Here is a 27607-nt window from a genome sequence, read left to right as displayed (position 1 = left end):
TTAGGATTGAGTGGAATGAAATATTATTCTCCTTCCTGTATGAGTGAAGGGCAGCAGAACATACCTATTGCGTCCTGATGGAGGGGTAGGCACCTCAGGGCCTGAGCCAGCCCCTATGGAGGGCAGAGAGGGAGCACTACTCAGCAGCACTCTGTCCCAGCTCTTCCCCAACCCCACCCTCAGCCTGAGACTCTGGCTCCCAGCCCGGCATCGACCCCTTTACCACTGTCCACACCCCTCTCCCCAGCAAGCAACAGCCCCACTCCCAGCCCCAGTTCTCGACTGTGGCTTCTGAGGGGCCACAGCCATGGATAAGAGGGCACAGTGTGAAATGTCTGGGGACCACTGGTTTAGGGTGACATCCTCAATCACTTCTCTGCCACCACGGGCAGCCCAGAGCCCTTTGAATACCGGCAGCGGCTGAGATTTAAAGGGCTTAGAGATCCCTGTGGCTGCAGGCAGCCCAGAGCCCTTTCTATCCCGGCCACAGCTAAAGCGGATGGAGTGGGGCTGGGATTTCAAGGGCTTAGGCTCCTCTCAGCAAAAGCTCTGGGCCCTTTAAATCGCTGCCCCAGCCCCACAAAGCTCTGGGTTCCCCCAGCCACCGAGCCCCAGGCCCTTTAATTTGACTCTGAGGGCTCCCAGGCACCTCTTCAGCTGGGAGCCCCTGGTTGATTTAAAATCAAGTATCACCACCCCACCCCCAACCTTCCTTTTTGACTCATAGCTGTTTTGGTGGGGTGGTGCTGGGGAAGGAGGGTTTGTTTCTGCAGGGCTGGGCGGGGTGTTTCCACCGGGCCGGGAAGTCCTGAGGTGGGGGTGGTTCCACAGGGCAGGGGGGTTTCCGCCCTTAGCTGTTTTCTTTAGAGTAATTGGCCCTCGCCGCTTTACGAGTTGTGCAGGCAGGCTGACGGCATTCGCTGGGCCTTTCGCTTGTGTGGATTCTCTGATGGGTAATAATGTTTGAGCTGCGATTGAAGGTTTTCCCACACTCGCAGCATGCGCAGGGCCTGTGTGTCGTGTCTCCTCCCCACCCGTCGGTGAATTCTCTGATGCCTAATAAAGTATGAGCTGCATTTGAAGGTTGTCCCATACTCACGGCATTCGTAAGGCTTGTCTCCTGTGTGGATTCTCTGATGCCTAATAAGGGCTGATCTGTTACTGAAGCATTTCCCACACTCACGGCATTCATACGGCCGCTCCCCTGTGTGGATTCTCTGATGCCTAATGAGGGCTGATCTTTGAATGAAGAGTTTTCCACACTCACGGCATTCATAGGGCCTCTCTCCTGTGTGGATTCTCTGATGTTGAGAAAGGCGTGATCCGTAAGTGAAGTTTTTCTCACACTCAGCGCATGTATTTTTTTGCTTTTCCCTGCAGATTTCCTGCTGTATTCTGGTTTCTTTAAGGCCCTTCTGAGTTCCCTGACAGGAAATAAATTTATCCATTTTCTCCCCTGGCTGGTTTCCCTGCTCTTTTTCTGGTCTTTGCTGAACCTCACAGGATCTTCCCTGCTCGTGACTGCTGGACACATTCCTTTTCATTCTTTGCGATAATGCTCTGTGTTTATCCACTTGCTCAACATTTCCCTGCTGAGAATTCTGCTTCTCTTTCTCACACGTCATTGCATCACCTGCTGTGATAGAGACAGAAACCTCAAACAGGGATGGAAAGGGGAAGGCCAAACCAAAACAAGTGCTGGAGAGAGGTCAAATAAAAATCAGGAAATCAGCTCCCCCCAACAGGAAAGAGGAGGGGATCGATTCAGCCTTCACATCCCATCCAACTTTGCAGGGGGAAGGGAGAAAGCTACTGCCCGGTGTCTGCTAGGATCTATAGGAAGCCTTGAGCTATATTTACCCTGCCGATGCGACCCCTGCTATGGACAATAATGAACTGAGAGACTTCCCAAGACCTTTGTAGGGCATCCCAGATGTTTCCTTCAGGCACTTACAGATTCTGAGTTGGTTTAATGTTTCCTCATCTGTGCGGGGAGATCTCAGGATCTCTCTTTCCTCTGAACCCTGCAGCTCTGGGAGCCATGGCTCTTCCCCTTGTTCCAGCTGGGAGATCACGGCACGTTGGAAAACCAGAAACCCTGCTGAGATGAAAGAAAACAAAGGAGTTTAGTTGATTTCATAAAACTTAATCGTTAAAAACATTCTATTAATTTATCTTCAGTGCTTACTGTGACCTGGTGTGCCTGGGGCAGTCCTCACTGAAAATGCCAAGGTCAGAGCAGGCTGAAAAAGGGAGAGCAGATGCTCCCCAAACTGGTGGTTAATACTGAAGTTAAACTCACTGACCAGTCACAAACTGTGCTTCTGATCCCACACACCGGTTAACGAGACTCTGAAAAAAGAAATCACATGGCCCCCTTTATTGCATGACAGTTTTCTGACTCCTAATCAGCAACTAGGTTCCGTACAGTGAGAGTTATTTAAAAACTCTGCTCACTGTGATAGAGCATGGCCAGAGGGCAGCAGGAGAGTGATTCTAATTGGATCCAGGAAGTGGGTGGGTGGAAGGTTAGCCACATTACCCAGTCACTATAGGTTTGGATCTCATCCAAAGTACCATGCTGACAGACAATCCTTTAGCAGTTAAACTAAATGTTTAGAAGAAAGAACGAATGAAAGAATGAAGTTAAATTCCATCCTTCCAGACTATTCTTTAGCATCTAAACTAAAGATTTAAACGAAAGAAAGACAGAAAGAAGTTAAATGGAAAAGCAGTCAGATACATTCCAAAATGGATATATCAGGTTCTTAGCAGTATTGGTGAGTTGCTGGCTTGAAAGTCTGTCTGGAACGCATCCACAGCTTGGATGGGTCATTCAGTCCTTTGTTCCAGGGTTCAATTTGTAGAGAAGTTGCTCCAGAGGTAGGAAGGGGGATTGAAGACAAGATGGAGATGATGCAGCTGCACTTTATATTCCTTTTGCCATGTGGCTTGTACTTCCTGTGTCCCAAACACAAGCTTCACAGCACATGGCATGGAAAAGCTTTGGAGGTCTCATTACACAGGCATACCCCAGCATGTCTTGCTGACTCAATAGGTGTATCCCCTTGGTCTATGGGCTCATTGTACAGCTGATGACCCTCAATGGGCCATCAAACAGGCTAGGCAGTGTTGATCCCAATATGTCTGGGGGTGTCACCCAGAAACACTGCACAAGTCTGGAAATACAGATATACCCTACATATCTGTAACTCACAATACAAGGGTGATAGAAACATAGAAACAAAATTATCATATTTGGCAAATCATAACACTTTCATTGCCACTTTACATGGCATACCTAGCATGATTCATTGTAATTTTATCAGATTATATTATTTTATTATTAATACCAAAGGGTCTCACAATTTCATGCAGTCTCACACTTGCTAAACTAGTGAATTCCCAGGACCAGTTCCCCAGGTCCTTGAAGATGCCAAACATTGTGCTTATGAGGGATTGAAATACCCACATAGCTGATGGGAACACACACAGAGACACTGTGTCAGTCTATACCCCTGTGTTCACTCTTCTAGAAAATTATGAGCAATTTTGTACCCAGTATGGCTTGTGAGGTATCATTAGAAAACGCATAACCTACTGAATATTATCCTCCTGTTAAAATGTGTAGTAACACTGTATGTAAAATTGTGAGATTTTACAGTATGATATTACTGAAAAAGTTTCAGTTCTGGGGAACACCCACAGACCAGTTCCTCAGAGACAGCAAGGCAAACAGCTGGTCCAATAGCCATTCTCCTGCAGGGGGAAGGTGTGAAGACATTAAGGGCTGATCTACAGTACGGGGGGAAATCGATCTTAGATATGCAACGTCAGCTAAGTGAATAAAGTAGCTGAAGTAGAATATCTAAGATCGGATTAATCACCCATCCTCACCGCGCGGGATCGATGTCCGCGGCTCCCCCTGTCGAATCCGCAACTCGGTTGGGGTTGGTGGAGTTCCGGAATCGATATAAGCGTGCTCGGGGATCGATATATTCCGTCTAGATGAGACGCGATATATCTATCCCTGAGCAATTGATTTTAACCAGCCGATACTGTGGGTAGTCTAGACGTAGCATTACATTCCATCACAGGGACCTATTAAGGCTGTTGTGGAAAACAACCACAGGACTGATTTTGAATTAGCTCAGCCTGAGGCTCTTTTCTTGGTTACAAGGACGCAGGGGGCGACAGCTATTGGAATACTGTCCCCGAGCAAAAAATCACACAAACCTTTTACAACTTAAAACCACAAACAATGACACATACGTTGCACATTAATTTCCTTATTTGGAATATATTGCAAAATATGATGCAGGTCAAAAGCAAGCTGAACAATCAGTTTTCCATATTTGGCCTTTCCTGTTATTTTTATTACACCTGGTGATATGGGAGCTAGACTCTCCATGTCTCAAGAAATGTCACTACCAACCTAGGTCGTTTTCACATGGTAGGGTACAATCTAGATCAGTGAGGAGTTGTGTCATCTGTAATCCTGGGTGAGATTCAGAGTTCTGCTGCTGGAGCTCCCCTGTCTGGATACTCCCAGCCAGTGTTCAAAGACGCACTGAGTGTCTGTATGATAAGTAACCCTGGACCGGCAGCTGTGATTCCAGCCGCCTGCTTGTTACACCCCAAGCACATTCTGGTTTGGGTAGAGAAGGCTCAGGGTTTGAGAGAAGGCTGGGGGTAGGAACCTTCTGTTCATTATGCTGGACCTAACCCCCAGTTTTACTTGAGTAAAGAGGAGATATTTGACATTGTATGATACTGCTCCTGTGCTCTGTTCCCAAAGTGTTCTGCAGCAGAGGAGGGTCTCCGGTAGTATGTGTGTCACTGGCCTATTGGGGTGATGCTGAAACAGGACAGGGTACAGATGGCATTGTGGGGGTGGCATGAACCTTCACTCTTCATTTCCCCTTCCAAGAACAGAAGGGACAGGAATCCTGACCCAGCAAGACCATCGTCTCAAAGTTCTCCTGCATGACATCCCTGTAGAGGGCTCTCTGAGTGGGGTCCAGCAGAGTCCCCTCTTCCCTGGAGAAATACACAGCCACCTCATCGAAGGTCACCGGCCCCTGAAACAGCAAGAGTCCAACACTCAGTACCTGCTGACCCACTCACAACCCCACTAGTCACGCAACAGCAGCACCAAGGAAATGGAAGCTCCGGAAGGCACATGTTAAAAGAGTCCCATTCCACCTTGCTTACAGCAGCCAGGAGGCATCAGAGGGTACAAAGAGAGAACCTTTGTGTCTCCCAGCTGACAGATAGAAGCAGGGTCTTCACATTTATCACATAGCTACTAGCCAGAGCTAAATATAGGAGATGGGGCTGTCTCTGGACCCTGTTAGTGGCTCCCTGGTAGGAATCCCAGCACTCTCCAAAAAAAATATATGGAAGAAAGGGGAAGTCAATACTAAAGAATAGAAGTTAGAAGGTCAGAATTATAGTACCCATTAACAAAGGTTTAGAGAAAATAGAGCCTATCAAACTAACGAGATATCCTTATTGGATGAGACCAAAAGTTTAGTTGCCACAAATAGTATTGATGTAATATACCTAAACTTCTGTAAGGGACATGACTTGATCACCACAATATTTTTACTAAAAAAACTAGAATGATACAAAATAAACATGGCATACATTAAATAGATTAAAAACTCTGATAGTAAATGGGGAACCATGGTCGAGTGGATTTCTTTCTAGCAGGTTCCTGCAGGGAATTGGTTCTTGCCCTGTGCTATTTAACATTCTTATCCATGACTAAGAAGAGAGTACAAAATCATCACTGATAAAGTTTACAGTTGCCACAAAGATTGGGGTTGGTGGTAATTAATGAAATGCCAGGAGATTCAGGCTCCATCACTGGGAGTCGGGGAAGTTGTCCCAGCCCTCGCTGGAGGGTTATTTCCTGTTCCACAAAGAAGGGAAGTTCCATTCCCAACTCCTGTGCCTTGAAATTAGGACCTATCTGACACTACACCCCCATATTCATCATAGTGGTATGATTATAATATGATTAGGACATAATTATGATCTATTTTGTAGAAGATGCATCATGTGTGGTGTCACTGGAAAAGTTCTGATTTGCTGAATATGATTATCCTATTTGTGTGCACATATCATGTTCGTATCTGAAGTTATGGATATTGACTCTGTATCTGTATTTCAAATGTGTTTACTCTGGGTAACACCCACAACGAGCCTTTCAGGTACAACAATGAAGAAGCCAGACAGCGCTGATGGCTCAACAAAGACAATGGACTGTGGAAGAACTTAGCCTTCCTGTGAATGTTTCAGCCAGCCTAGGAGTCATGGCTACTATGACTCAGCAGGGCCTGTGACCAGACCACATGACACTAAACTCCATTTTAGTACCTGTATTTTTCCACAAACTGAACTAGGAACTGAGTTTGGAACAAAAGGTTCCCACCATATGGAAAAGCTACATAAGGTGGGGTGTGACATCATCTCTTGGCCTCATTCCCCACACAAGAGAACTCCTCGAAACACCTGAGAAACAAAAACGGATGTGGGGGAAGTGCTGCTCCCAGGATCAAGAGATTTCTAGCTTGTGTATGGAAACTTGGGGGACTGCTTGTACCATCAGTCAGGGTGAGAAATTGCTAATTCAAATTCTATCCATCTAGTATGTTAGGCTTAGTCTGAGTTTTGGTTATTTGCTAAATAATCTGCTTTGATCTGTTTGTTATCACTTGTAATCACTTAATCTATCTTTCTGCAGTTAATCAACTTGTTTGATGCTTTATCTTAACCAGCGTATTTTGAGTGAAGTGTCTGGGGAAAATCTCAGCTTGTTGTGCACATCTGTCCCATATCGAGGGGAAGGGGAACTATATTAATGAGCTTGCATTATAGAGATCCCCGTGCACTATAAGATGGTATAATTCTGGATTTATACTACAGCAAGTGTGCAAGGTGGGGGAGTGGGAAATTGGCTCTTGTCTTCTATCTGTCCTTGAGTGGCTTAGGTAGAGCACTCAGGTAGCTTAGTTGGCAGCATGGCGCCATTTGCTGTTGTGTTGGATTATAACAGGCCCTGGAGAGGCTGGTGAAATCTCCAGCAAAGCAGTGTGAGAAGGGCCAGCCCAGCGTGAGGGTTAGAGGACACAGTAGTTCCCAGAAGCTCCACAAACTGCCGCCTGGGGGTGACAACCCATCACACACTACACTACAGAAGTCTCAGCAGGTTTGTCACATGCTGTCCCCTCCCTTTCTCCACCCGAGATATTTACTGCTTCCCACCACCTCTAGCAATTCCCACCCTCTTATGCATTTACTGCTCCTCAACCTCCAAGCAGAGCCCACCACCACCTCCCTGATAATCTCTTACCTGAGCCAGCTCCATTGCAGCCATTTCCTTGCCCCTGGGAGGACGAGATGATCTGCAGCGAAACATGGATGTTATTCTCTGGCTTGCCGGGGTGAAAAGGGCAAGGTGTGAGAATTCAGACTAGGCTTTTGTCCATTCCACAAGCCGATTCCCCCCAGCTTTTCCCCTGCTAATGCATATTCTAGGTTCTGACACACTGTGAAGCACAGAGTGACCTTATTCCAGTACAGGCCTAGCCCCCTCCCACCAGGGTGTAACCCTCTGACACATGGGAAAACCCTCCCAGTAACAGTCTCTCTCTTACACGTATCAAGTTTGTGGACAACCAAGATGGGAGGGGTTTTAAGTGCTTTGGAGGATTGGATTAAAATTCAAAATGATCTGGACAAACGGGAGAAATGATCTGAAGTAAATAGGATGAAATTCAGTAGAGACAAGTGCAAAGTACGCCACGTTGGAAGGAACAATCGGAGGCCAGAGAAGAGCAGAAACAAAGGAGTCACTTTGGGGGATTCTCCCTGTCATTGTCCCCAAGGCAGCTGTCTCAGGTTTACAAAGGTGTTTCATGTTCCAGCCTTTGTACAGTCTCTCCTGGGAGTGCCCCTTTCATGGACTGGGCCTAGTTTTAGTTTTTGGTAGTTAACAATCTTGGTTTATTGTTCATCTAACCAGTATGTGTGGATTGAAGTGTGTTGGAAACTCTGTTTGGGATAACAAGCTGGTGCATGTCATTTTCCAATAATGAAATGACAGACTTCATATGAGCTTGCGTCATTCAGTAGCGTGCTGGACAGTGCAAGATGCACATTTCTGGGGGAAAGTTGGGCACTTGAGAATTTGCTGGTTTTCTCCAGAGGTGTAATTCATGAGTGGCTGTCTAGCAGCACTCAATACTGTGTAGCTGGGAGTGAGTTACATGCTGGAGACTGTGTGTTAAGTGGCCAAGAGGGGCTGTTCTCGCGGGAAAACAGTGGAAAAGGCACCCTAGGTCGGAGAACTGAGGGGACACAGCTATTTAACAGTCCAGATTGTACTCAGGGTAACGTCACAGACACTCACTATGACAGAGCCTCTTACAACACAGAGAAAGTAAATCCATGTCCCAGAAATCGAAGACCCAGACAGAGAGCAAGTGTCCCTGGCACTGCTTCTTGCTGACAGAGAGGTTCAGAGACAGTGTGAGAATCCTGGGGAAGCTGGGAACAGGAAGCATGGGCTGGCGGGGTTCGGTGGAGAAAGGGAACAGGAAGAGCAGGGATATTACTGAATCCAGGATCTCAGCAGTGCTAGATGACAGGATAGCACATAGTGCAGCCCATTGGAAAACACAATCCCAACTATACATACAAAATGATGGGGTCTAAATTAGTTGTTTCCACTCAAGAGATGGATCTTGGAGTCACTGTGGATAGTTCTCTGAAAACATCCACTCAATGTGCAGCAGCAGTGAAAAAAAGTGAACAATGTAGGAAATAATTAAGAAAGGGATAGATATGACAATATCTCATAGATCATATTTGTAAAAACAGCAAATAAATCCATGATACACCCACATCTTGAATACTGCATGCAGATGTTGTCACCCCATCTCAAAAATAGATATATTGGAATTGGAAAAGGTTCAGAAATGGGCTACAAAAATAATTAGGGGTATGGGACAGTTATGCCAGACCTAACCCCCAGTTTCACTTCAGCAAACAGGAGATATTTGACACTGTGCAATACGGCTCCTGTGCTCTGTTCCCAAAGTGTTCTGCAGCAGAGGAGGGTCTCCGGTAGTATGTGTGTCACTGGCCTATTGGGGTGATGCTGAAACAGGACAGGGTACAGATGGCATTGTGCGGGTGGCATGAACCTTCACTCTTCATTTCCCCTTCCAAGAACAGAAGGGACAGGAACCCTTACCCAGCAAGACCACCATCTCATAGTTCTCCTGCATGACATCCCAGTAGAGGGCTCTCTGAACGGGGTCCAGCAAAGCCCACTCTTCCCTGGTGAAATACACAGCCACCTCCTCAAAGGTCACCGGCCCCTGAAAGAGCAAGAGTCCAACACTAAGGACTTGCTGCCCCACTCACAGCCCCACTATTTGTGGCAGAGAGGAGTGAATCAAATGGAAGCTCTGGGTGGATCGTAGTCAGGAGAGTCCCACCTCGACCTTGCTCAGAGTATCCAGCAAATACCAGGGTGAGGGGATGAAGAGAGAGCCCCTTGTCTCTCCCAGCAGATTCATCACCCCACTATTAGCCACTGACTGATACAGGAGATGGAACCCCCAGCAGGGTCCAGGGAGAGCTCGCTGGTAGAACGCCCAACACCCTACTCATTGTGAGGAGCGGGATATGAAGGGAGAGGCAGCTCCAATAAGCCTGACTCATGGGTGCCCCCTTCATATCTCACAGCAGCTGCTGGTTAGTGAGGTCAGGCTCCAGCACTAGGAGTCTGGTCAGTTTGACTAGCTCCATGTAGGTGGGCTATTTTCTTTCTTCACAAATTAGGGCATTTCCACCTCCAAACCTCCTGGGTCTGTTCCTAGAATCTAGGCCACTTATTAAATAACTCCCAGCAGGTTTTCCACACAATGGCCTCCTCCTTTCCCCACGCTGTGAATTTCCTGCCCCGCTCCAACCTCCAAACCAGACTCTGCAAACCTTCCCACCTCTGGTGTATTTGCTCTCCCTTTCCTCCAGTAGGAACCCACCAGCAACCCCCCGATAATCTCTACCTGGACTGACTCCACTGCAGCAATTTCTCTTCCCTGTCCCACGCCAGGCTGTGATGAGCTGGAGCAAAACATGGACGTCATTCTGCAGCCTTTCTAGGGGAGAAGGGCAGTTGTGGGCGTTTCAGAACCGGTTTTAGTTAATTTCACATCATAATTCCCCCAGGCCCTTTCCCTGCAGGCAGACACCCTAGATTCTGTCATGCTGGGAAATGCTCAATCTGTTTATTACAATTTAGACCTGGCCCCTCCTGCCAGGCTAAGTCCACAGACACATTTTTAACCTCCCTTCTCCCTTCCCTCATCTCTTCTCTGAACACAAGGCTAGAAAAGAGCAGAACCAAAGGAGTCACTGTGGGGGATTCCCTCAGACACTGACCTCACTGCAGCCACACCCCAGCAGGGGGAATATGGAGTCAGGAACTGGCTTTTGCTCTGTCTGATCCTTGTTTTGTTCACTGGAAAGTGGTTCTGCCCAGGGATGCAGTAATACATGTGTCTGGGTGGACTAGAAAGCTGGAAATCTCTCCCCCACATTCATTTCTCCCACTACCCCTTTCAGTCTCTCCTTCCCCTGTTCTCCCTCCCTGCCCCTCTGGCTGGGACAGTCCCATTCCTGGGGGCTTTGCTCTCCCATGGCTGGATTTCCTCCTCTCAACCACTAGTGGGAGGAGAAATGAGGCGGGGTTGTTTGTGCAGTCACTTTCTTGCCAGACCCTAGGACATTCCCTGAGGTCTTTCAGTTACCTGGAGACTCTGGCTCAGAATTTAGTAGTAACAGGGCCCAGGGCTGCCCTAGGGGGCTAGGACCAGCTGCAGAAAGTCATCCCTTGGGCCGGGCAGAGAAGAAGCTTTAATTAAGGTCACTTCCCAGCACAGAGCCCCACTGGGGGAGCAGCAGCTGCCAAGCCTGATCTCCCAGATCACAATGGAGGCTGCAGTCTCTGACCCAGGAAGCTGAACCCCAATATCCTGAGCAGAGAGGGACAGCGCGTTTGAGCAGCTTCCCTCCTTTAGCTCTCTGGGGAGAGCAGCTAATGGGAGCCCCTCCTCACAGGGAGAATGGCTGATCTCATTTGACCCACTGTCCATCTGGAATCACTCCTTGTCTTTCCATACAGTGACTCTGGATTAACAATGGTCTCAATGACACCAGATTACAGAAAGAATGAGTCCAGAACGCCGTGGAAGAGACAATCGTGTGGCAGTGCTGACTCCCTTCCCACCTCCCTCACCCCCGCAGATCTAGGACAAGGACTGGGGGCACAAATTTTCCAAATGGAACCGAAAGTTTCTGCAGTTTTCAAAAGAGAAGAAAAGCAAAATCTGTGATTTCACACTAACAGTGTTTGCTACGTGGACAGAAAGTTATCCCAGTGACAGAGCACGTGACTGGGGAATGAACTTGGTGACCTGGTGACTTGGAGTCAGGACTCTGGCACAAGTTGACCAGAGAGAAGGATCATGGTTAGCAGCAGCCCCCAGACACCCCCTAGTACCCAGAGCCCAGACCCAAAAGCCAGGGGCCCCAGACACGCCCCAGTCAGGATCCCATCAGATATTTCCTGGGACGCAGACCCCAGAGTCCCTGGCCAGGGACTCCAGATACCCCTCAAAGCCCCACCGGCCAGAGAACCCCCACCACATCGTGATTGCCAGGTTGGGAATCCCAAAGGGTTCCCCCCACCAAGAGCCCCCAGCAGCCAGGGACCCCCTCAAGGGACCCTCCCACTGGGAACTCAGTCCCTCACTGCCTGCCTAGGAACTTCCCCACCCTCCAGAACGATCTACCCTGACATTTGCCTGGGACCCCCTCCTCTGCCCAGTGTGACCCCCTGATGCTTTACAGTGTGACCCATCACTCTGCTTCACTGGCATGCCCTCACCTAGTGCCAGGGATCCTCTCCCCCAGCTCTGTGCACTGGGCATGGCAACAAAACCAGGATCCAGCAGGGGAAGGACAGACAGAGCCCCTGGCACAGGACCAGGCTCCCTCTAACCCTCTGTCCCGCCTCCCCAAGAGACACCCACCCCCACTGTTCTGCAGCCACCAGGTCCCCAGCGATATCCACCTCCAGGACCCATAGCCTCAGGGATGGGCACATCAGAACCACCACCCCTGAAAACCGCAAACCTCCACAACCCACCAACCTGACTAGGGTACCCCCTGCCCAGCCGCCCAGAGGCCTCCTCATACCACAATGCCCCTTCAGCTGCAATGTCCCTACACAGACACCTTCCCTGCCCCTGCAAGTGTTACCTCACAGAGTGTGAGAAGTGGCTAGAAAGTTACCACCACCTCCTGCTGGCCAGGCACACAGGCAGAGGAAGCCTGGGGAGTGCTTCTTTAACAGCAGAATGGAAGGCCTGGAGGGCAAGAAAGGTCCACGGGCTGTCACTAGCAAATAATGGCCACCATGGATCCACCCCAGAGGCGGCTGCATCTTAGCACATTGGGAAACAACCCATCATATTCAATTAGAAATAACACAACTAGAGAGAAGTGGGGCAAATGTTTGGGGTAAGTAGTAATAAGCTCGATAGTATTCATCACCATGCAATTTTGACAGGTTTCCACGCCCCTTTTAGGGCTTTTGTCCCGCCTTCCCACCCCCCGTTTTGGTTGGCGCTGTCGGCCATTTTGAAAAAATGTGTGTGTGTGTTTGACTAGGGGAAGTGTATTTAATATCAGGGTGGATTAAGAGAAAAGTTAAATAATATTGAAGACTAGGTTTATAAAGGGTATTTACTACGGCAAAACCTGTTTGTTAAGCACCGAATAAAAAAGCATTGAATGTATTCAATACCAATGTAGGTTAAGAAAAAAACATTATAAACTAAGTTTAAAAGGATAATTAAGTGAAGCAAAACCTGTTTTGTAAGGACATAAGCAAAAACTATAAGGAAATACTTAAAAAGTAGGTTTAAAAAAATTAACCAAGGCAAAGCCTGTTTGGGGTGCCCTGGGTAAAAAAGGGATTGAAACTTTTGACTGCCAACATAGGTTATAAAAAGCTTTTTAATATTATTAAGTAATATTAAAAACAATACAGCTAGGTTTAAAAGGGGAATTGACTGAAGCAAAACCTGTTAAGTAAGCACATGGCCAAAAACTATAAAGGGGTCCTAAGAAAAAGGCTTTTAAAAACATTAAAAACTAGGTTTAAAAGAAAATGTACTAAGGCAGTGTAATAAAAGTGAAACAAACGTATTAAAACTAGTCAAAACCAATGTAGGTTAAGAAAAAACGAGGTTTAAAAGGAAAATTGACAAAGAGAAAGCCTGTTTTGTAAGCACAGGGTAAAAACTCTATAAAAAAGTGGCTAAGAAAAATACAATAAAGCTCAGGGTAAAATTAAAAAATGTTTACCTTTGCAGTCTTTTTGTAAAACGAGGCAGCTTTTCTGGTTTAAACCCTAGTAAATAAAACACATTAAAACTAGTGAATGCCAATGCAGGTTAAGAAAAAACGAGTTTTAAAAGGAAAATTGACCAAGGGAAAGCCTGTTTGGTAAGCCCGGGGTAAAAAAGCATTCAATATCAGTGTAGATTAATTAAAAAGAGCAAAGATAGAGAGCACGCGGCGGAATCAGAATGAGACAGAGAGAGAAGCAGGCAGAGTCTGTTTAGTAAGCACAGGGTAAAAAAGCATTCAGAATCAGGGCGGGTTACAAGACAAGAAAAGCGAGGAGAGAGTCCGCTTTGGAAAGAGCAACGATAGAGAGCACAGGGTAGGATTAAAGAGAAAGAGAAAGAATTGTTACCTTTGCCCGTCTTTCTGTAGAATGAGGGAGATTTCCTGCTTCTGACACTCTCCAGCTTGTTATCACCGCTTTTGGATCGGCCCAATCAGAGGTGGTTTTACAACAGCGTCATAGAATTCATTTTCCTGAACCAACCAATCCTAGTGTTTCAAGAGTTTAAGCAAGAGCCTTTTAAAAACCGGTTATTGTCTACCAATCAGCATGTGTTTTTGTGTATAAAAACACGTGGTTTTGCGAGCGGGTTTTTCAACACAGAGAAACTAACTAAACACAAAGGCATGTCCCTGTACAAAACACCTACAGAAGCCAAGAAGCCGGAATTGCCCCTGGGTGCGCCAGACCGTGTTCAGAAAAGAAGGCTCCTTTACAGTTGTTTTGCCAACGAGAAAGGCTTGTTGTCGAGCCCTGTGTTTTATTCTGAAAGAGAACTGAAAAAAGAGGAGCCACAGCCGTTTGTAAAAAATCAAGTGCGAAAAAATTTGTTGTCAGATTTGGAAAAAACAGAATTAAAGGCAGAAGTAAATCTTTTTTTTTGTAACAAATTACAAAATGTTTTATAAAAATAAAGGGTTAAATCTTTTTCTTTTTATAGGGGAGAATGGAAGAAGAGCCTATATATGAGGACATGGCAACCGAGGAACAGCCGCAGGATAGCGATGTTGAAAACCAACCTATAGACCCCGAGTTGTGGAAAGATGGCGATATTGTTACGGTATAAGCTTTATTAGTTGTAAAAAAAAAAATAAAAAATTATTGTATTTACACTTTTAGAAAATGACTTTTGATTTTTAACAGATAACCAAGCCTGGGCCGTACAAGATTACTGCTTTGGTGTGTAACAAACTGCCAACAGTTGCAGAGACAGAAACACCCGAGGAGGTAAAGACAGCTTAACTTATTTGAAATATATATATATATATATATATATATATATATATATATATATATATATATATATATATATGTGCATGACACTAATTAAGCGTTAATATACGGTTGGTTTAATAATAGGCTGCTGAAACTATGATTGACGAAGGTGATTCAGAAACAAAGGACACAAACGAGGTGTCAATAGTAAAACCCAAAGAACACTACAAGGTAAAAATTACTTAAATAATTTAAAAAATATATAAATATAAACATATATAAGAGTGGTAAAATAAAACTATATGTTTTGTGTTTAATAACAGGAAGATGATATGGGGTTCAACGGTGCGACAGTCGAGGATGATGATAATTCAGAATCAGACGAGGGTACGACCGAGGTAGCACAAATAAACTCTAGGCTTTTTTATTTTAAAATTTTTGCATCAAAAAACTTAAAATATGTTTTTACAATGTTTTTAACAGACATCTTCAGAGGATGAAAAGAGGCGGTCTCTAAGTAGAACAGCCGTAATATGTACCTGTTGTTTTTGTGTGAAGCAAGATGTTAAAAAAAAGTCTGTAAAAAGTGAAGAGAGTGACCAGAAAAGCGGTGAAGAAAAAGAGGATCCAGTTATGGTTGATATTGTTAGAGCTGTTGTAGTAAAAGCCTTTTACCACTGTTTGAAAAAAACAACTTTTGGAAAACTGTGCAGCCTGCGCTGTAAATAAGTCCAACCCTTTTAGTCACCCTTGTATTTTTTGGGATCGCTCAGAAGTATTTTACCAGCTTAGACGTATTTCTTCTAAACTGAACGCGGCCCAGCTGGTAAATGTAATTATAGCTGAAGGCTACAAACTAAAAAAGCTTAACATAACCACTGAAACTATAACCAAAGTTGTTAAAATGATTAGGGAGGTTGGAAAATCATCTGACCCGGTGGCCTTGCTGGTAGATCTGTCAAAAGAGGTGGCCCCCTATATTGGCCGAGCGGTGTGTAGCAGGGTTCGCCAAATGGATTATAAAACTTTTTACATGCAAGGTTGTGACCCTAGAGGCTTAAAAAATATATATTAATTAAAAATGCATTGTTAAAAGAAACTGTATCACAGTTTTTATATTATTTTGCTTAACCGTTAAAAATGTATGTAATTGTATCGTATTACTTTACTGCCGCTTTAAAAGTTAAATGTGTATAAACGTTGTTGTGTTAAATAAAAACAAAAGCAGAAACAAACTTTTGTGTATACAGTGTTTTAAAGCAAGACGGGGTAAGCATGGCAAAGCTGCTAAAGAAAATTTATTACTCACCCGAAAAAGTTGGTAGTTTTGGGGGCATAACACCCTTATTTCAGGCCGCTAAAAGACACCGTAAAAGCTTAAGCAAAAAGCAGGTTTCCGCTTGGCTTACGGATCAAGATGCTTACGCTTTACATAAACCTGCAAGGCTTAAATTTAAAAGAAATAAAACAGTGGTGTCTAATGTGGATACACAATGGCAGGCAGATTTGGTTGATATGGCCGCCTATTCTAAAGACAATGACAACCGTAAATATATTTTAACAGTGATAGATATTTTGTCTAAATACGCCTGGGCGGTAACCCTAAAAAATAAAACAGGAAAAGAGGTGGCAGAGGCGTTTAAAGCTATTTTTTCAAAGGGGCGCGTGCCTCAAAAATTACAAACAGACCGAGGAAAAGAGTTTTTAAACAAAGCTTTAAAAAATTTGTTTAAGCAATATGGAGTACACCATTTTGTTACCAATAACGAAGTTAAAGCGGGAATTGTGGAGAGGTTTAACAGAACTTTAAAATAAAAAATGTGGAGGTATTTTACCGCCCGTAACACCTTTCGCTACATTGATGTGCTGCAGGCCTTCATAGACGGTTACAACAGAAGTTATCACAGAACTATTAGAGGGCGCCCAATTGACGTGACAGAAGCTAATGCGCTAAGCGTGTGGAAAACCGTCTACGGGGGTAGTTTTAAAATAAAGAGGCAACGTGTGGTTTTTAAAAAAGGGGATCACGTAAGAGTATCTAAAACGAAGGGCACTTTTGAAAAGGGCTATCAGCAAACCTTTACCGATGAAATATTTATCGTGTCAGGGGTTTTATTAAGAGGCCAAAGACCGGTGTATGCATTACAAGATTATGAAGGGGAGGAAGTTGTGGGGTCTTTTTATCCTGAAGAATTACAAAAAGTAAACCCTAACCAGGACCGAGTTTACAAGGTAGAAAAAATTTTTAAAAAAAAAGGTCGGGGAAGAAACAAATATTTCTTTGTAAAATGGAAAGGTTGGCCTAAAAAATTTAATAGTTGGGTTAAAGCGTCTCAAGTGCAGGACCTTTAATAAAAAAATGACTGAACAAAGTTTTTATATGACATTACCAAGCAACGCCTCAGCGGGGGCTTTTCCTCAAAATACTAGTTCCAATTTTACAATACAACTAGCCAAGCCTTTAAATTTAATAGGGCGGTGGGATGTCGCTTTATTGGAAATTCATTATTGTCACTCTTGGAACACGCTTCTTTTCGATACAGCATTTACGTTAGCATCGGAAAAAAAAATTCGAACCTACTACATGGATGCCGGCTATTATTCGAGCATTCACCATTTAATAGAAGTCATCAACAAGAATATAGACAAAGATGCCGAAAAACCAAATGCCTACGTTATTTACAACCCTGTGACTAGAAGGGTTCAGCTAAAACCAAACGATGGAAAGTACTTTTTTTTCCACAGGTGGTAAATTGGCAACAATACTGGGAATGCTTTCAAATCATCCGTGTAGGATTGCACCGTACCCCGCAGACATTACGGGGGGTTTTAACTCTTTATACGTGTACACCGACATAGTGGAACATCAGTTAGTGGGGGACTACTATGTGCCGCTGTTGCGCTGCGTTCCCATCCGCGGTAGCAACAACGAATTTGTTACAATAACGTATGACAAACCGCATTACGTCCCCGTAAGTAAGCAGCACATCGGAACCATTACTATTGAAATAAAAACGGATCAAAATAAACACGTTTCATTTAGTTTTGGAAAGGTAATTGTTAAACTACATTTGCGTCCCAAAAAAGCTGAAGAATGGTAACTATGAAAAACTACGGGGACCCCTTTTTGTATAGAAACTACTACAAGGCCCAGGCTGGCTATGGCTTACCAGGATATCAAGGATTACCCGTTATGTACGGGGCAGGTTTAGGAGGAATATTTCGCAGCCTTTTTAGAAAAGCCGTGCCACTTTTAAAAAGAGGTTTTGACATTATTAAACCCCACATGAAAACAGCCGCGAAAAATATAACCAGAGACGTCGTAAACCACGTATCTAGCGCAGTTATAAACAAAATAGGAGCACAGGAAGGTTCCGGTTTAGTGGTAATGAGAAGAAAAAGAGCAGCGTTGCGCCAGCCCTTTAAAGGTACACCTAGACCCTTAAAAAAAAAAAAAGCTGTGAGAAGAGGGCTTAGCCATATACCAAAAAGGCGTCCTAAGAAGAGGAAGCGTCGCGCTACCAGCGATAAAAGGGATATATTTTAAAATGGCTTTTATTCATTGTGGCTCTGACGAATGCACCAAATCGGAGCTGGATTTATTTCAAATAGCCCCCACACAAACCAGTATTGAAAATAGCTTTTATGTAGAGGTGCCTCCTTTGGCCGCTTTAACGGTAAACGCCCCTCTTGAATTTTTTATTTCGGGACATGGGGATCATTACTTAGACCTTAACAACACGCTGCTGTACGTGTGCTGCAAGGTGACAAAAGAAGACGGATCAGACATTGATGATGATGCCCGGGTGGCCCTAACAAACTACCCCATCGCCACGCTTTTTAACCAGCTGGATGTTACTTTAGGCGATCGTCTTATTAGCCAGAGCAACAATTGTTACCCTTACAGAGCCTTAATAGAGCTAATTTTAAACTACAGCCACGACACCCTCGCTACTCAGTTTTCGACAGGCGGATTTTATAAAGACACGGCAGGGGGCCACGAAAGCACCCTTTTGGTCGGCCAGGCCAATGAGGGGTTTATACGCAGGGCCGAACTAACGGCCGGCAGCAGGAAACTGGATTTGTTGGGACCTTTACACAGCGATTTGTTTTTTCAAGAAAAACTACTGCTAAACGGCGTGGATTTAAAAATCAAACTAACACGTAGCAAAGATGTTTTTTGCCTCATGAGCGGCACTGCCAACGAGAATTATAAAGTAAACATTATTTCGGCGTCCCTGTTTGTAAAACGTGTAAAAGTAACCCCGGGGGTTCGTTTGGGGCACGCTGAAGCTTTAATGACCGCCAACGCTAAGTACCCCGTAGACCGGGTAAGCATAAAGGTGTTTAGCATACCGGCCGGCAGTCGTGTCAGTAACCAGGAAAACCTTTTTTTGGGGCAGCTACCCAAGCAGCTAGTAATCGGTTTTATAGATAACGATGCCTTCAGCGGCAGCTACGTTAAAAACCCTTTTAACTTTAAACATTATAACATTAATTTTGTGGCCTTGTATGTGGATGGTGAACAGGTGCCAGCAAAACCCCTACAACCCGATTTTGAAAATGGAAACTGCGTGAGGGAGTACATGCAGCTCGTGCAGGCTACTGGAAAATATGTAAAAGATCGATCGCTCTTAATTAACCGCGATGAATTTGCCCAGGGCTATACGCTGTACGCCTTTGATTTGACCCCGGATCAGGAGTGCGCCGACCATTATTCTTTAATTAAAACTGGAAACCTGAGAGCGGAAATTCGGTTTGCAACGGCTTTGCCCTCTACGGTTAACATGATAGTGTATGGGGTTTTTGATAACGTGCTCGAAGTAAATCATAGAAGAAACGTTCTGTTTGACTATATGTAATCATGAACACCGTGCAGCTACGAGATATTTTATCAAAGGACCCTTCTTTTTTAGATGTTTTTTCTAGCGATTTGCTTCCGAAAAGTTTTGTGTCCGGAAGACCTTTGGGGCTTATTGTTAACACCCACCCCCATAAGTTACCCAGGGAACATTGGCTGGCCCTTTATTTACCAAAACGGGGGCCCGGCGAGTTTTTTGACTCCTACGGTTTTTCCCCAGACAGTAACTTTTTCCCTAAGTCTATTATGACTTTTTTAAACCGTAACTGTGATAAGGTTGTGTTTCATCAGAGACAACTACAGGACCCCCTAGCTGTAACCTGCGGTTATCATTGTATTTTTTTTTAAAACAACGTAATAAGGGTTTATCTTTTGATTGTATTTTAAAATTGTACTCCGATGATTTAGCAGAAAATGACCGCTTGGTGGTGCGATTTGTAAAAGGAAAAAGACCCGGCATGCCCAGACCTGTTTTAAGCATGTTTCAACATGTTCAAACGTGTTTATCTTGTCGTGTGTTTAAAGAGCTGCATCAATAAAACACAATTTTTAATTTTGTTTACGTTTTTTATTTTACATTGTTAACCAGTCAATTTTTCGTTTTTTAACAGGGACGCTTTTAAAAGAGGCGGTGTTACTTGTGGCCTTGACCGGCTTTAGCCCTATTTTTAGACGCTCTAAAAATTGTTTATTGGTAACATGCCCTACGACAGTCGTAGGCACGTTTAGCTCTGCCAAGGCTTTCATAAAAACATGCCACCCTTTAGGAGCCCTCTTGTTAGCGAAAGAATAAGAGCCGGTTACCCCCCTGACTAAATCAAGCATGTGAGACCCCTCAATCGCCTTCCCCCGGTACACAAAACGGCCATTATCAGCCCAAGAAGACACATCTTTACGTTGTTTAAGCTTATTTAACAATATTTCAGCTTTTTTTTTATAGCGAGGATTTACCCCCTCCAACACCTCCTGAATAACAAAGTCCGATACATCCCCCTGAACGTTAGGAGGTTGAAACTCCTCTTGCTCTTGCTCTTGCTCTTGCTCAGGGGAAAAAAAAAGGTTTATTTTAGTCTTTTCCATTTCACCACGCTTGGCCAATACCAGGTATTTTTGCAGGACCGCCTCGTAGAGTTTAGCCTTTTCGTAGTCGGATAAACCGGTTCTTTGAAGAATGTCTTTCATTTCTGAATCCAACTGGCGAGTGGTTGTGGTTCTGATATTTTCTTCACTGCTAGAAGCCCGCTTTATTTGTTCTAACTGGTGGCTAGGAACAAGGTACATTTTTTCGGCGTATTCCATTATCTGTTAATTAAAAGGCTTGACAGCAGGGGGAGTGCAAAGCTTAGCAAAGGGCCAATAAAGCCACCAGTTTGTTTTACAATAACCTTTTTTCTTTTTAGGGATAGCTTTTTATCGCTTAGCTTTTTAATAATTTTTCGGTTTTTTTTAAGGATGCTTATTTGTCGAGGTTTTAAAGGAATGTTTCCTTTTAAAGTGTTAAGCGCTATTTCTGAGATGGCCGCTACTAGGTCGTCAGACGCCGTACAGAGAATAGCCTTTCTTTGTGGCGGCTTGGCTTTGATAAGAAATTTTAAAAGAGCCAGGTTTTTTTTGCACACGGTAAGACATGTTTGTTCGGGAGGTGATTTTTTTTAAAATGGAGGATTAATAAAAAATAACTATTTTTTATGGGTTTTTTTAAAGGTGTATGCACAGGGCCAGTCTGGGGGGAAAAGACCTGTTCTTAACCTGAGGTTTTCGGGCGTTGAAGCATTTAAATCCACCAGCAGATACCCGTAGGGGTTTTTGGTAGCGTCCTCAAAAGCCTCCAAAAAAAATTGTGTTTTACCAGGGTACATTTGCCGGGCCAAAGTGGTGACTTGTAGTTTATCGCGGGGGTTTTTAAAAAGAACCATATATTTAGTATTTAAATTAATTGTACGGCTTTTTTTTCCCTGACAAAACATATTTTGCACAATGTACATAATACTTAAGTTTTTGTGGTGTACGTATTTTGTAAAGGTTTTTTCAATTTCACCACTGTCAGAAGCAGACTCCATTAGATCATCTATAATAACCATATTCACTTTATTACTAGGAAATAAATGTTCATCATTAAAAGTATTAGGTAAACCTTCCAAAAATGTAATACATGAAAATTTTTGCAGCAACTCTGTATACAGCGGTTGCCAACAGCTATAACACCACACAATATTTTCAGGCATACATGATAACAGTTTATGACCATTTTCTAACAACTGTTTTATAAAATATGATTTTCCAGAATTTGAGGGCCCACAAAGCAAACAGGAAAAGGGATGAACAAACTGAACGTGGTTTTTCATAATAATTAATACCCGTACGGCAAAGTTTTAAAAGCCTCCTCGAGGGCTCTTTTGTCGTAAATGACTTTTTGGGTTTTTTTTAGAGTTCTTGTTTCTATTAACCAGTGTTTTTTTACCCTTACGATTCCTGGCTGCTGTATTACGATTTCTTTTGGGTCCTCTCCCGCGGGGTAATCCCAGACGAGTTCTTTTAAGCTTTCAAAATTAATTTTTTCACTGTTTCCTGAGTTAAGTGTGATTCCTTTTAATTTCATACAGGTTTTACCGCTGGACAGTTTGTACCCGTATGTTTTAGGTCCCGCGGACACAAACTCCACAATGTGTTCATCTGGGGGTATTTCGCTAGTTAAATCTCCTAAATAATCCCCTAGGGGGGGATTCCACTCCCCTTCTTTACTTACAAAAATTACAGAATCCGTATCATGATAAAGACACCGGTGCTGTAAACGATCTAACAAGCGGTAGAGCTCTAACCGAGCATAAGCGGTGGTAAAGCACGCTATAAACACGTTAGTGTTGCTGGAATGGGTGCAGTGTTCTTTTGCGTACTTCCAAGACACTACGGCTGTATCATCATCGATAAACTCGCACGATGACACATCGTAATAAGGTACAAAAACGTACTTAAAGAGCTCGTCCGGGTCCGTTACTATACTAGTGTTAGTCAAATTTGTTCGCTGACCAAATTTTCCCCACAAGGAATTTAAAAACAGCTTTGAAATTTGTCTTTTGGCGGGGTTTACATTAATTTTGTTTAGACGCAGACACACACCTTCTTTTTCACGGTACTCTTTAACGTACTGTTCTTTTTTAAGCTTGTCCGTACACCAGTGAGGAAACCCCGAGGCCTCTTGTTTTTGTCTTAGGTGTGTTTTAATATAGTCTGAAAACAGGGCATCTGAAGAGCGGTTAAAATGCCAGACTTCATAAATTTCAGCGATTTTGTACCCTTTGTTTAAAGCCTCCACCAACTCTATTGTGCACCAAGTCCCTGTTAAAGCCCTCTCCTCCTGACTGTGCCCGCAGGGATCCTTTTGTTTTGTTTCTGCACAAAGGGCGCACAGGGGAAACATTAGTTTACCATCAACCCTGTATGGTAACACGGGAAAATACAAACCTCTTGGAGGGTACACTTTAACCTTGGCTATGCCAAAGTACTGGCCGATATCCCCAAAACCCTCATACACAATAACGGGATGTCCCACCGGGTACTGTTTAGTTTTGTTAACAAATGGGTAGAGGCTGGTAAAATCGTAGTAATGAACCTGCTCCCCGGGCTGCGGTTTGTAATAAAGGCAAATGGCGTTTGTTCTACCACCGTAAAGGGCGTCTCTAGGAACCAGAGGCTGTGGCAGCTTTTTTTCTCGTAAAAAATTTTCCACCCGGTTATCGTTTGCTAGCATGGCCTGCCACTCGTGTTCCCACACGGTCCTTACCTCAAACCCCTGGCTTTTTAAAAATTCAGCCTTAATAATGGTTCGGTTGTACAGCTGTCCGTAGGTTGCCTTAAGCAACGGGTTGTAATCATTTTCGCAATAGCAAATGGGGCACCCGTGAAAAAAACACCCGTTAAATTCAAAGGCCGTGGGTTTACCAGCTATAATGGCGTAACCGTCCAAAAAATAGGACCCAGTTTTAAACTCGCCACCCTGCAAAGCGTGTTGAATGTAAATATTTTCAGTGTGGGCTACGTACATCAACCACTGAATGGCCGGCGTGGAATATCTCTTCTGCTGTTTGTGGTAATTGTCTAACGGCAAAAGCGCTATGGTTTGCGGCTTTAAAAAATTAAACCGGTACATGGCCATGCAAATCGAGGCCAATGTGAGGTGCTGAAAGGGATCTATACACTTAGTAACCACTTCCTCATTATCCTTTCCGGGGTTTTTAACAATTTGCTTTTCGGTCATTTTTATAACTTCGTTTCTGAACCGGTCGCAAGCCTCTCGCAAAATTTCAACATCTTTTTGACAATAATAGCGTAGTTCTTTTTGAAGATCAAAGCTGTTTTGGCGATTGTGCTGGTACCAGTTTAAAAATTCTTTTTTTTCTTCAGGCATCATGTAGTCTACTCCAAAGTACTCTATTTCGGGCATAGGTCCCACATAGTTTTGATTTTTAACGGTGTTAAAAAAGTGTGGAAAGTACCCCTTCGCTTCCTCAAACCCCATAGCTTTGGGTAACTTGCTAATTTTCATGGGGAGAAAATTTAAAAAATCTATAAATTTAATGGCTAAGTTTACCACCGTCACGCAAATAAGTTTTCCCCCTTGCGTTACGGTGCTAACAGCCATTTTTTCTTTAATTAACTGCCTTAGAATAAAATAACTATCGTAACCTTTAGCGTTATGAGCAATAAAAGTGTATCCCTTAAAGCGCTTGTCTATAAAGGTTAAAACAAACTCGCTAATGCATTCTTCCCCCTTAAATTCCCAGCTAGTTTTTTTATTTAAATGCAAAGCATAAATATAATTTGGCACGTGTACCCCCGTTTCCTGCATACATTCAAAATCATAAAACACATAATCCTTTCCCTCTTCTGGAGACCAAATATTACGCATATAACACTCGTGACCCTCTATGTTGTCTGTTTTTTGATGGCACTGGGGACACTTTTTGCTTCTACACTGGTGATTTTTAACCGTGTAGAAGCCGCATTTATCGCAAAAAATTCTGTTTTTACAATCAACTTTACCGCTGGTAGCCAAAGCGCTGTGCCTTTCTAAACAGTCGTCAGACCTGCAAAACAGCTTACAGCTGGGGCATCTTTTTTTTTCACCGGCCACTTCGAGGCACTCGGCGCTATTACACGTACGGCAGTGGTTTTTACAGGCGTGCTGGTGTTTGTGGCTATAGGGAGCGTAACAGTAGTTGCACAAATACGGGGCGCCTATAAAGGCTTTAATATTTAAAATACCGTAAAAATGTTTGTTATGTAACAAAACAAAAACAGTTTGGAAACGCTGTACACCCCCAGTTGTAAAAAAACACCATTTCCATTTTCATAATACAAAACGGTAATAGCTACCCCCAAGCGCTCTTCGAAAGAGCTCACGTCTGTCAAGCTAATCATTTTTTGGTCCGAAAACCCCAACTCCTGATGAAGGTGTTTGGCCCCCTCTAACAATTGGGCATCTGTAAGTTTTTTATCTGATAAAAGACCCAGCACGCTACCGGCAAAACATAAGTTGTTACCCTGATTATTTAAATCAATTAAATGTTTTCTTTTTTTTTCAATAATTTTACTGTACGTAATAGTTTTTAGGGGTCTTACAGACCCAACTCCACCAAGCCTGTTTCTAATAATTGTAACAACCAGGCGTAAAGTTCCGGACCCCACAATCTCTGCATTACTTTGCAACACATTAACGATGTTATTTAAAAAATCTATGGCGTTTAAATTTTCCCAAGGCCTCCGTAAAGAAAAGAGCGGGTGATTTAGCCCCGGGGCATCTAAGCGTAGCTGTACAAAATCTTCAGGACCCACCTGATTATTAATATCATCTAGCAAATTTTGAATAGCAATGTCGATGGCCGCCATGGCTTCTGTGAACCCCGTTACTCTGTCCAAATTAGCAAAACGAAATTCCTGAAAATATTCATATGCGTTAAACTCTCTTCGGGGTCTTATCCAGTGTCTTACACGCTCCAAATACACCTGTGGTGGTGTATCAGGAGCGGGGGAATCTGGACCTTCAGAAGAAGAAGAAGGGGTGGGAGGGTCTATTTCCCTTTCTTGGTTGGGGGGTTGTTTTTTTAAAATAGCTTTGGCTTTTTTTATTCTTTTTGCCAAAAGCCTTCTTAACATTTTAGATTTTTTCCATTTTTTTTTCCAACCCCTTTTTACATTTTTAGGTTTCATGTGTAGTCACCCTCTTCCTTCCCCCTTTAACGCGCTTTCGACCTTTTCAATTAGTGCCCGGGTGTCTGCTATTTTTTGGTCTAAAACAACCCTTTCTTCTGGAAAATTTTGTTTTTGAAATACCTCAAGAATTAGCTTTGAAAACTTTTTATCTATTAAACGCTTTAAAGATGAACAAACACTAAACAGCTCGTTACAAGCAGCAACTGATGCGGCCAGCCCCACAGGAAGATTGTTATTTGTAGCAGGGGTTTTGCGGGTTCCGAAAGCTTGGGGGTTAACTTCTTCACCCTGCTCGAACCCACCCCTAGACACGGTTCCTTCTACAGAGTTGTTTATTTTTAAAGCTGATTGGGTCGGGGAGGCATAGGTCTGTTGAAAACGAGGGGCTTTACCGCCTCTGCCTCGCTTACCATGGTTTTTGAAAGTTGTAGAGGTAGCTTTGGGCGGTTCAAAAGCGGGGGGTCTGAGCCCCTTTCCCCCCGCCCTGAAAACGGATGCTGTTTTAGAGGTAGACTTTTTGGCCTTTTTTAATGCCGGCTGGTTTTGTTCAATAAGGGATTTAGACGTACAGGGCTGTTCAAAATCGGTGTGCTTAATACCCTTGCTTCCGACTGCAGCTGCCTCAGAGGGAAATTTTTTGCCCCTCTTTAAAGGTTGCGGGTTTTGGGCAATGAGGGATTTGGACGTGCAGGGCTGTTCAAAATCGGTGTGCTTAATACCCTTGCTTCCAACTGCAGCTGCCTCAGAGGGAAATTTCTTGGCCCCTTTAAGCGCTCTTCCCTTCAACATTTCTTCTTGAGGAATAACGCTTGATAAGTCTGCCGATACACATAAAAATGTTTTTTAGCACGGGGTTTGTTTGTTTTTTTACTAACAACAAACATGTCCCCCAAATATATATATTTTAAAAACGTTTTTGCAATAAGGGGGCTAAAAACCGCGTTTAAGTATAATGTACAAAATAAAGCGCTCTTTTAGTTTACCCCCCCCCCTTTGGGGCTGTACAACGGCAGCTTTTGTACAGTAAAACCTTTAAAAGTTTTTTTTCCTAACAATAACAAACAAACCCCTAAAATGCACACTATTTCCAACGTCAATTTTTAAAAAACCACATATTTAAAAAACAGTTCACACCTTCCTCTGTAATTTCAGGAAAACCTATTGGGTGGTTTTGACTTCCATCTTGTTCTAAATTAAAAAAATAAAATTTTTTAAAACCTTTTTTTCTTAAAAATAAATTATACTTGTGTAGCATATTAATTGGCTTACCAAAATTTAAAGCTTCTAGCGCGGCATCTGGAATGTCAAGAAAAAAGTTCTCGTCCTATTCAAAAGAAAAAATGTTGGCTTTTAACTAAGCATAACGCTGTTATAATATCTTGGCGGCCCATACAAATTATAGTAAGGTTTCTTACCATGTTGTTGCTTCCCATAACGGTAGAAGTCTTGTATTAGCAATATTTCTTTAACAGCCTTGTTTAGTTTTTTGTTCCCCTATTTATAGGTTTAAACCTGCTTTTTTAAAAAAAAAAGGTTTTGCCCCCCACACCCAAAATTCTTTAAAAAAAACAGGGTGTGTAAAGGGCACTTTTCTAGGAAAAAAGGCGGGTGCAGTTTTGGGGGGCGCCAAATACTTTAGCTTTAATGGCTAACAATGTTGTTTTTTATAGTAAATGTGTTTAAACAGTTAATAAAAAGCCTTTGTAAATGGTAATATACCTATTTACAGCTTTGTAACCAAAAAGTTTTTAAAAACTGCAACCTGTATTTTTTAAATTTGTTATATGGCCTTGGTTTTTAAAACAAAACTGCTAATTTAAAAA

General features: G+C 43.4%; 1 protein-coding gene and 1 pseudogene across 3 annotated transcripts; both read right to left on the bottom strand.

Moving 5' to 3' along the window:
- Positions 1 to 475: 475 nt before the first annotated feature.
- Positions 476 to 27607, bottom strand: part of LOC127056901 (zinc finger protein 3-like) — an 89919-nt pseudogene continuing 62787 nt past the window's right edge.
- LOC127056420 (uncharacterized) lies at positions 13512 to 27272 on the bottom strand. Of its 3 annotated transcripts, XM_050964235.1 has the most exons (5): positions 27200 to 27272; positions 27054 to 27108; positions 26919 to 26972; positions 26504 to 26602; positions 13512 to 13986 (listed from the first exon to the last, which is right to left on the bottom strand). In XM_050964235.1, the coding sequence occupies exons 1-5, from the start codon at positions 27215 to 27217 to the stop codon at positions 13964 to 13966; spliced, it is 249 nt and encodes an 82-aa protein (XP_050820192.1). In that variant the 5' UTR covers positions 27218 to 27272; the 3' UTR covers positions 13512 to 13963. The 3 variants fall into 3 exon arrangements, with proteins under 3 accessions (XP_050820192.1, XP_050820190.1, XP_050820191.1); XM_050964233.1 differs by lacking the exon at positions 13512 to 13986 and having other exon boundaries at positions 24920 to 26602; XM_050964234.1 differs by lacking the exons at positions 13512 to 13986; positions 26919 to 26972 and having other exon boundaries at positions 24920 to 26602.

The sequence above is a fragment of the Gopherus flavomarginatus genome, chromosome 8, assembly GCF_025201925.1.
Source record: "Gopherus flavomarginatus isolate rGopFla2 chromosome 8, rGopFla2.mat.asm, whole genome shotgun sequence".
Taxonomy (NCBI): domain Eukaryota; kingdom Metazoa; phylum Chordata; order Testudines; family Testudinidae; genus Gopherus; species Gopherus flavomarginatus.
The sequence above is the reverse complement of the archived record's forward strand: the minus strand, read 5'-3'. Positions and strand labels throughout refer to the sequence as shown.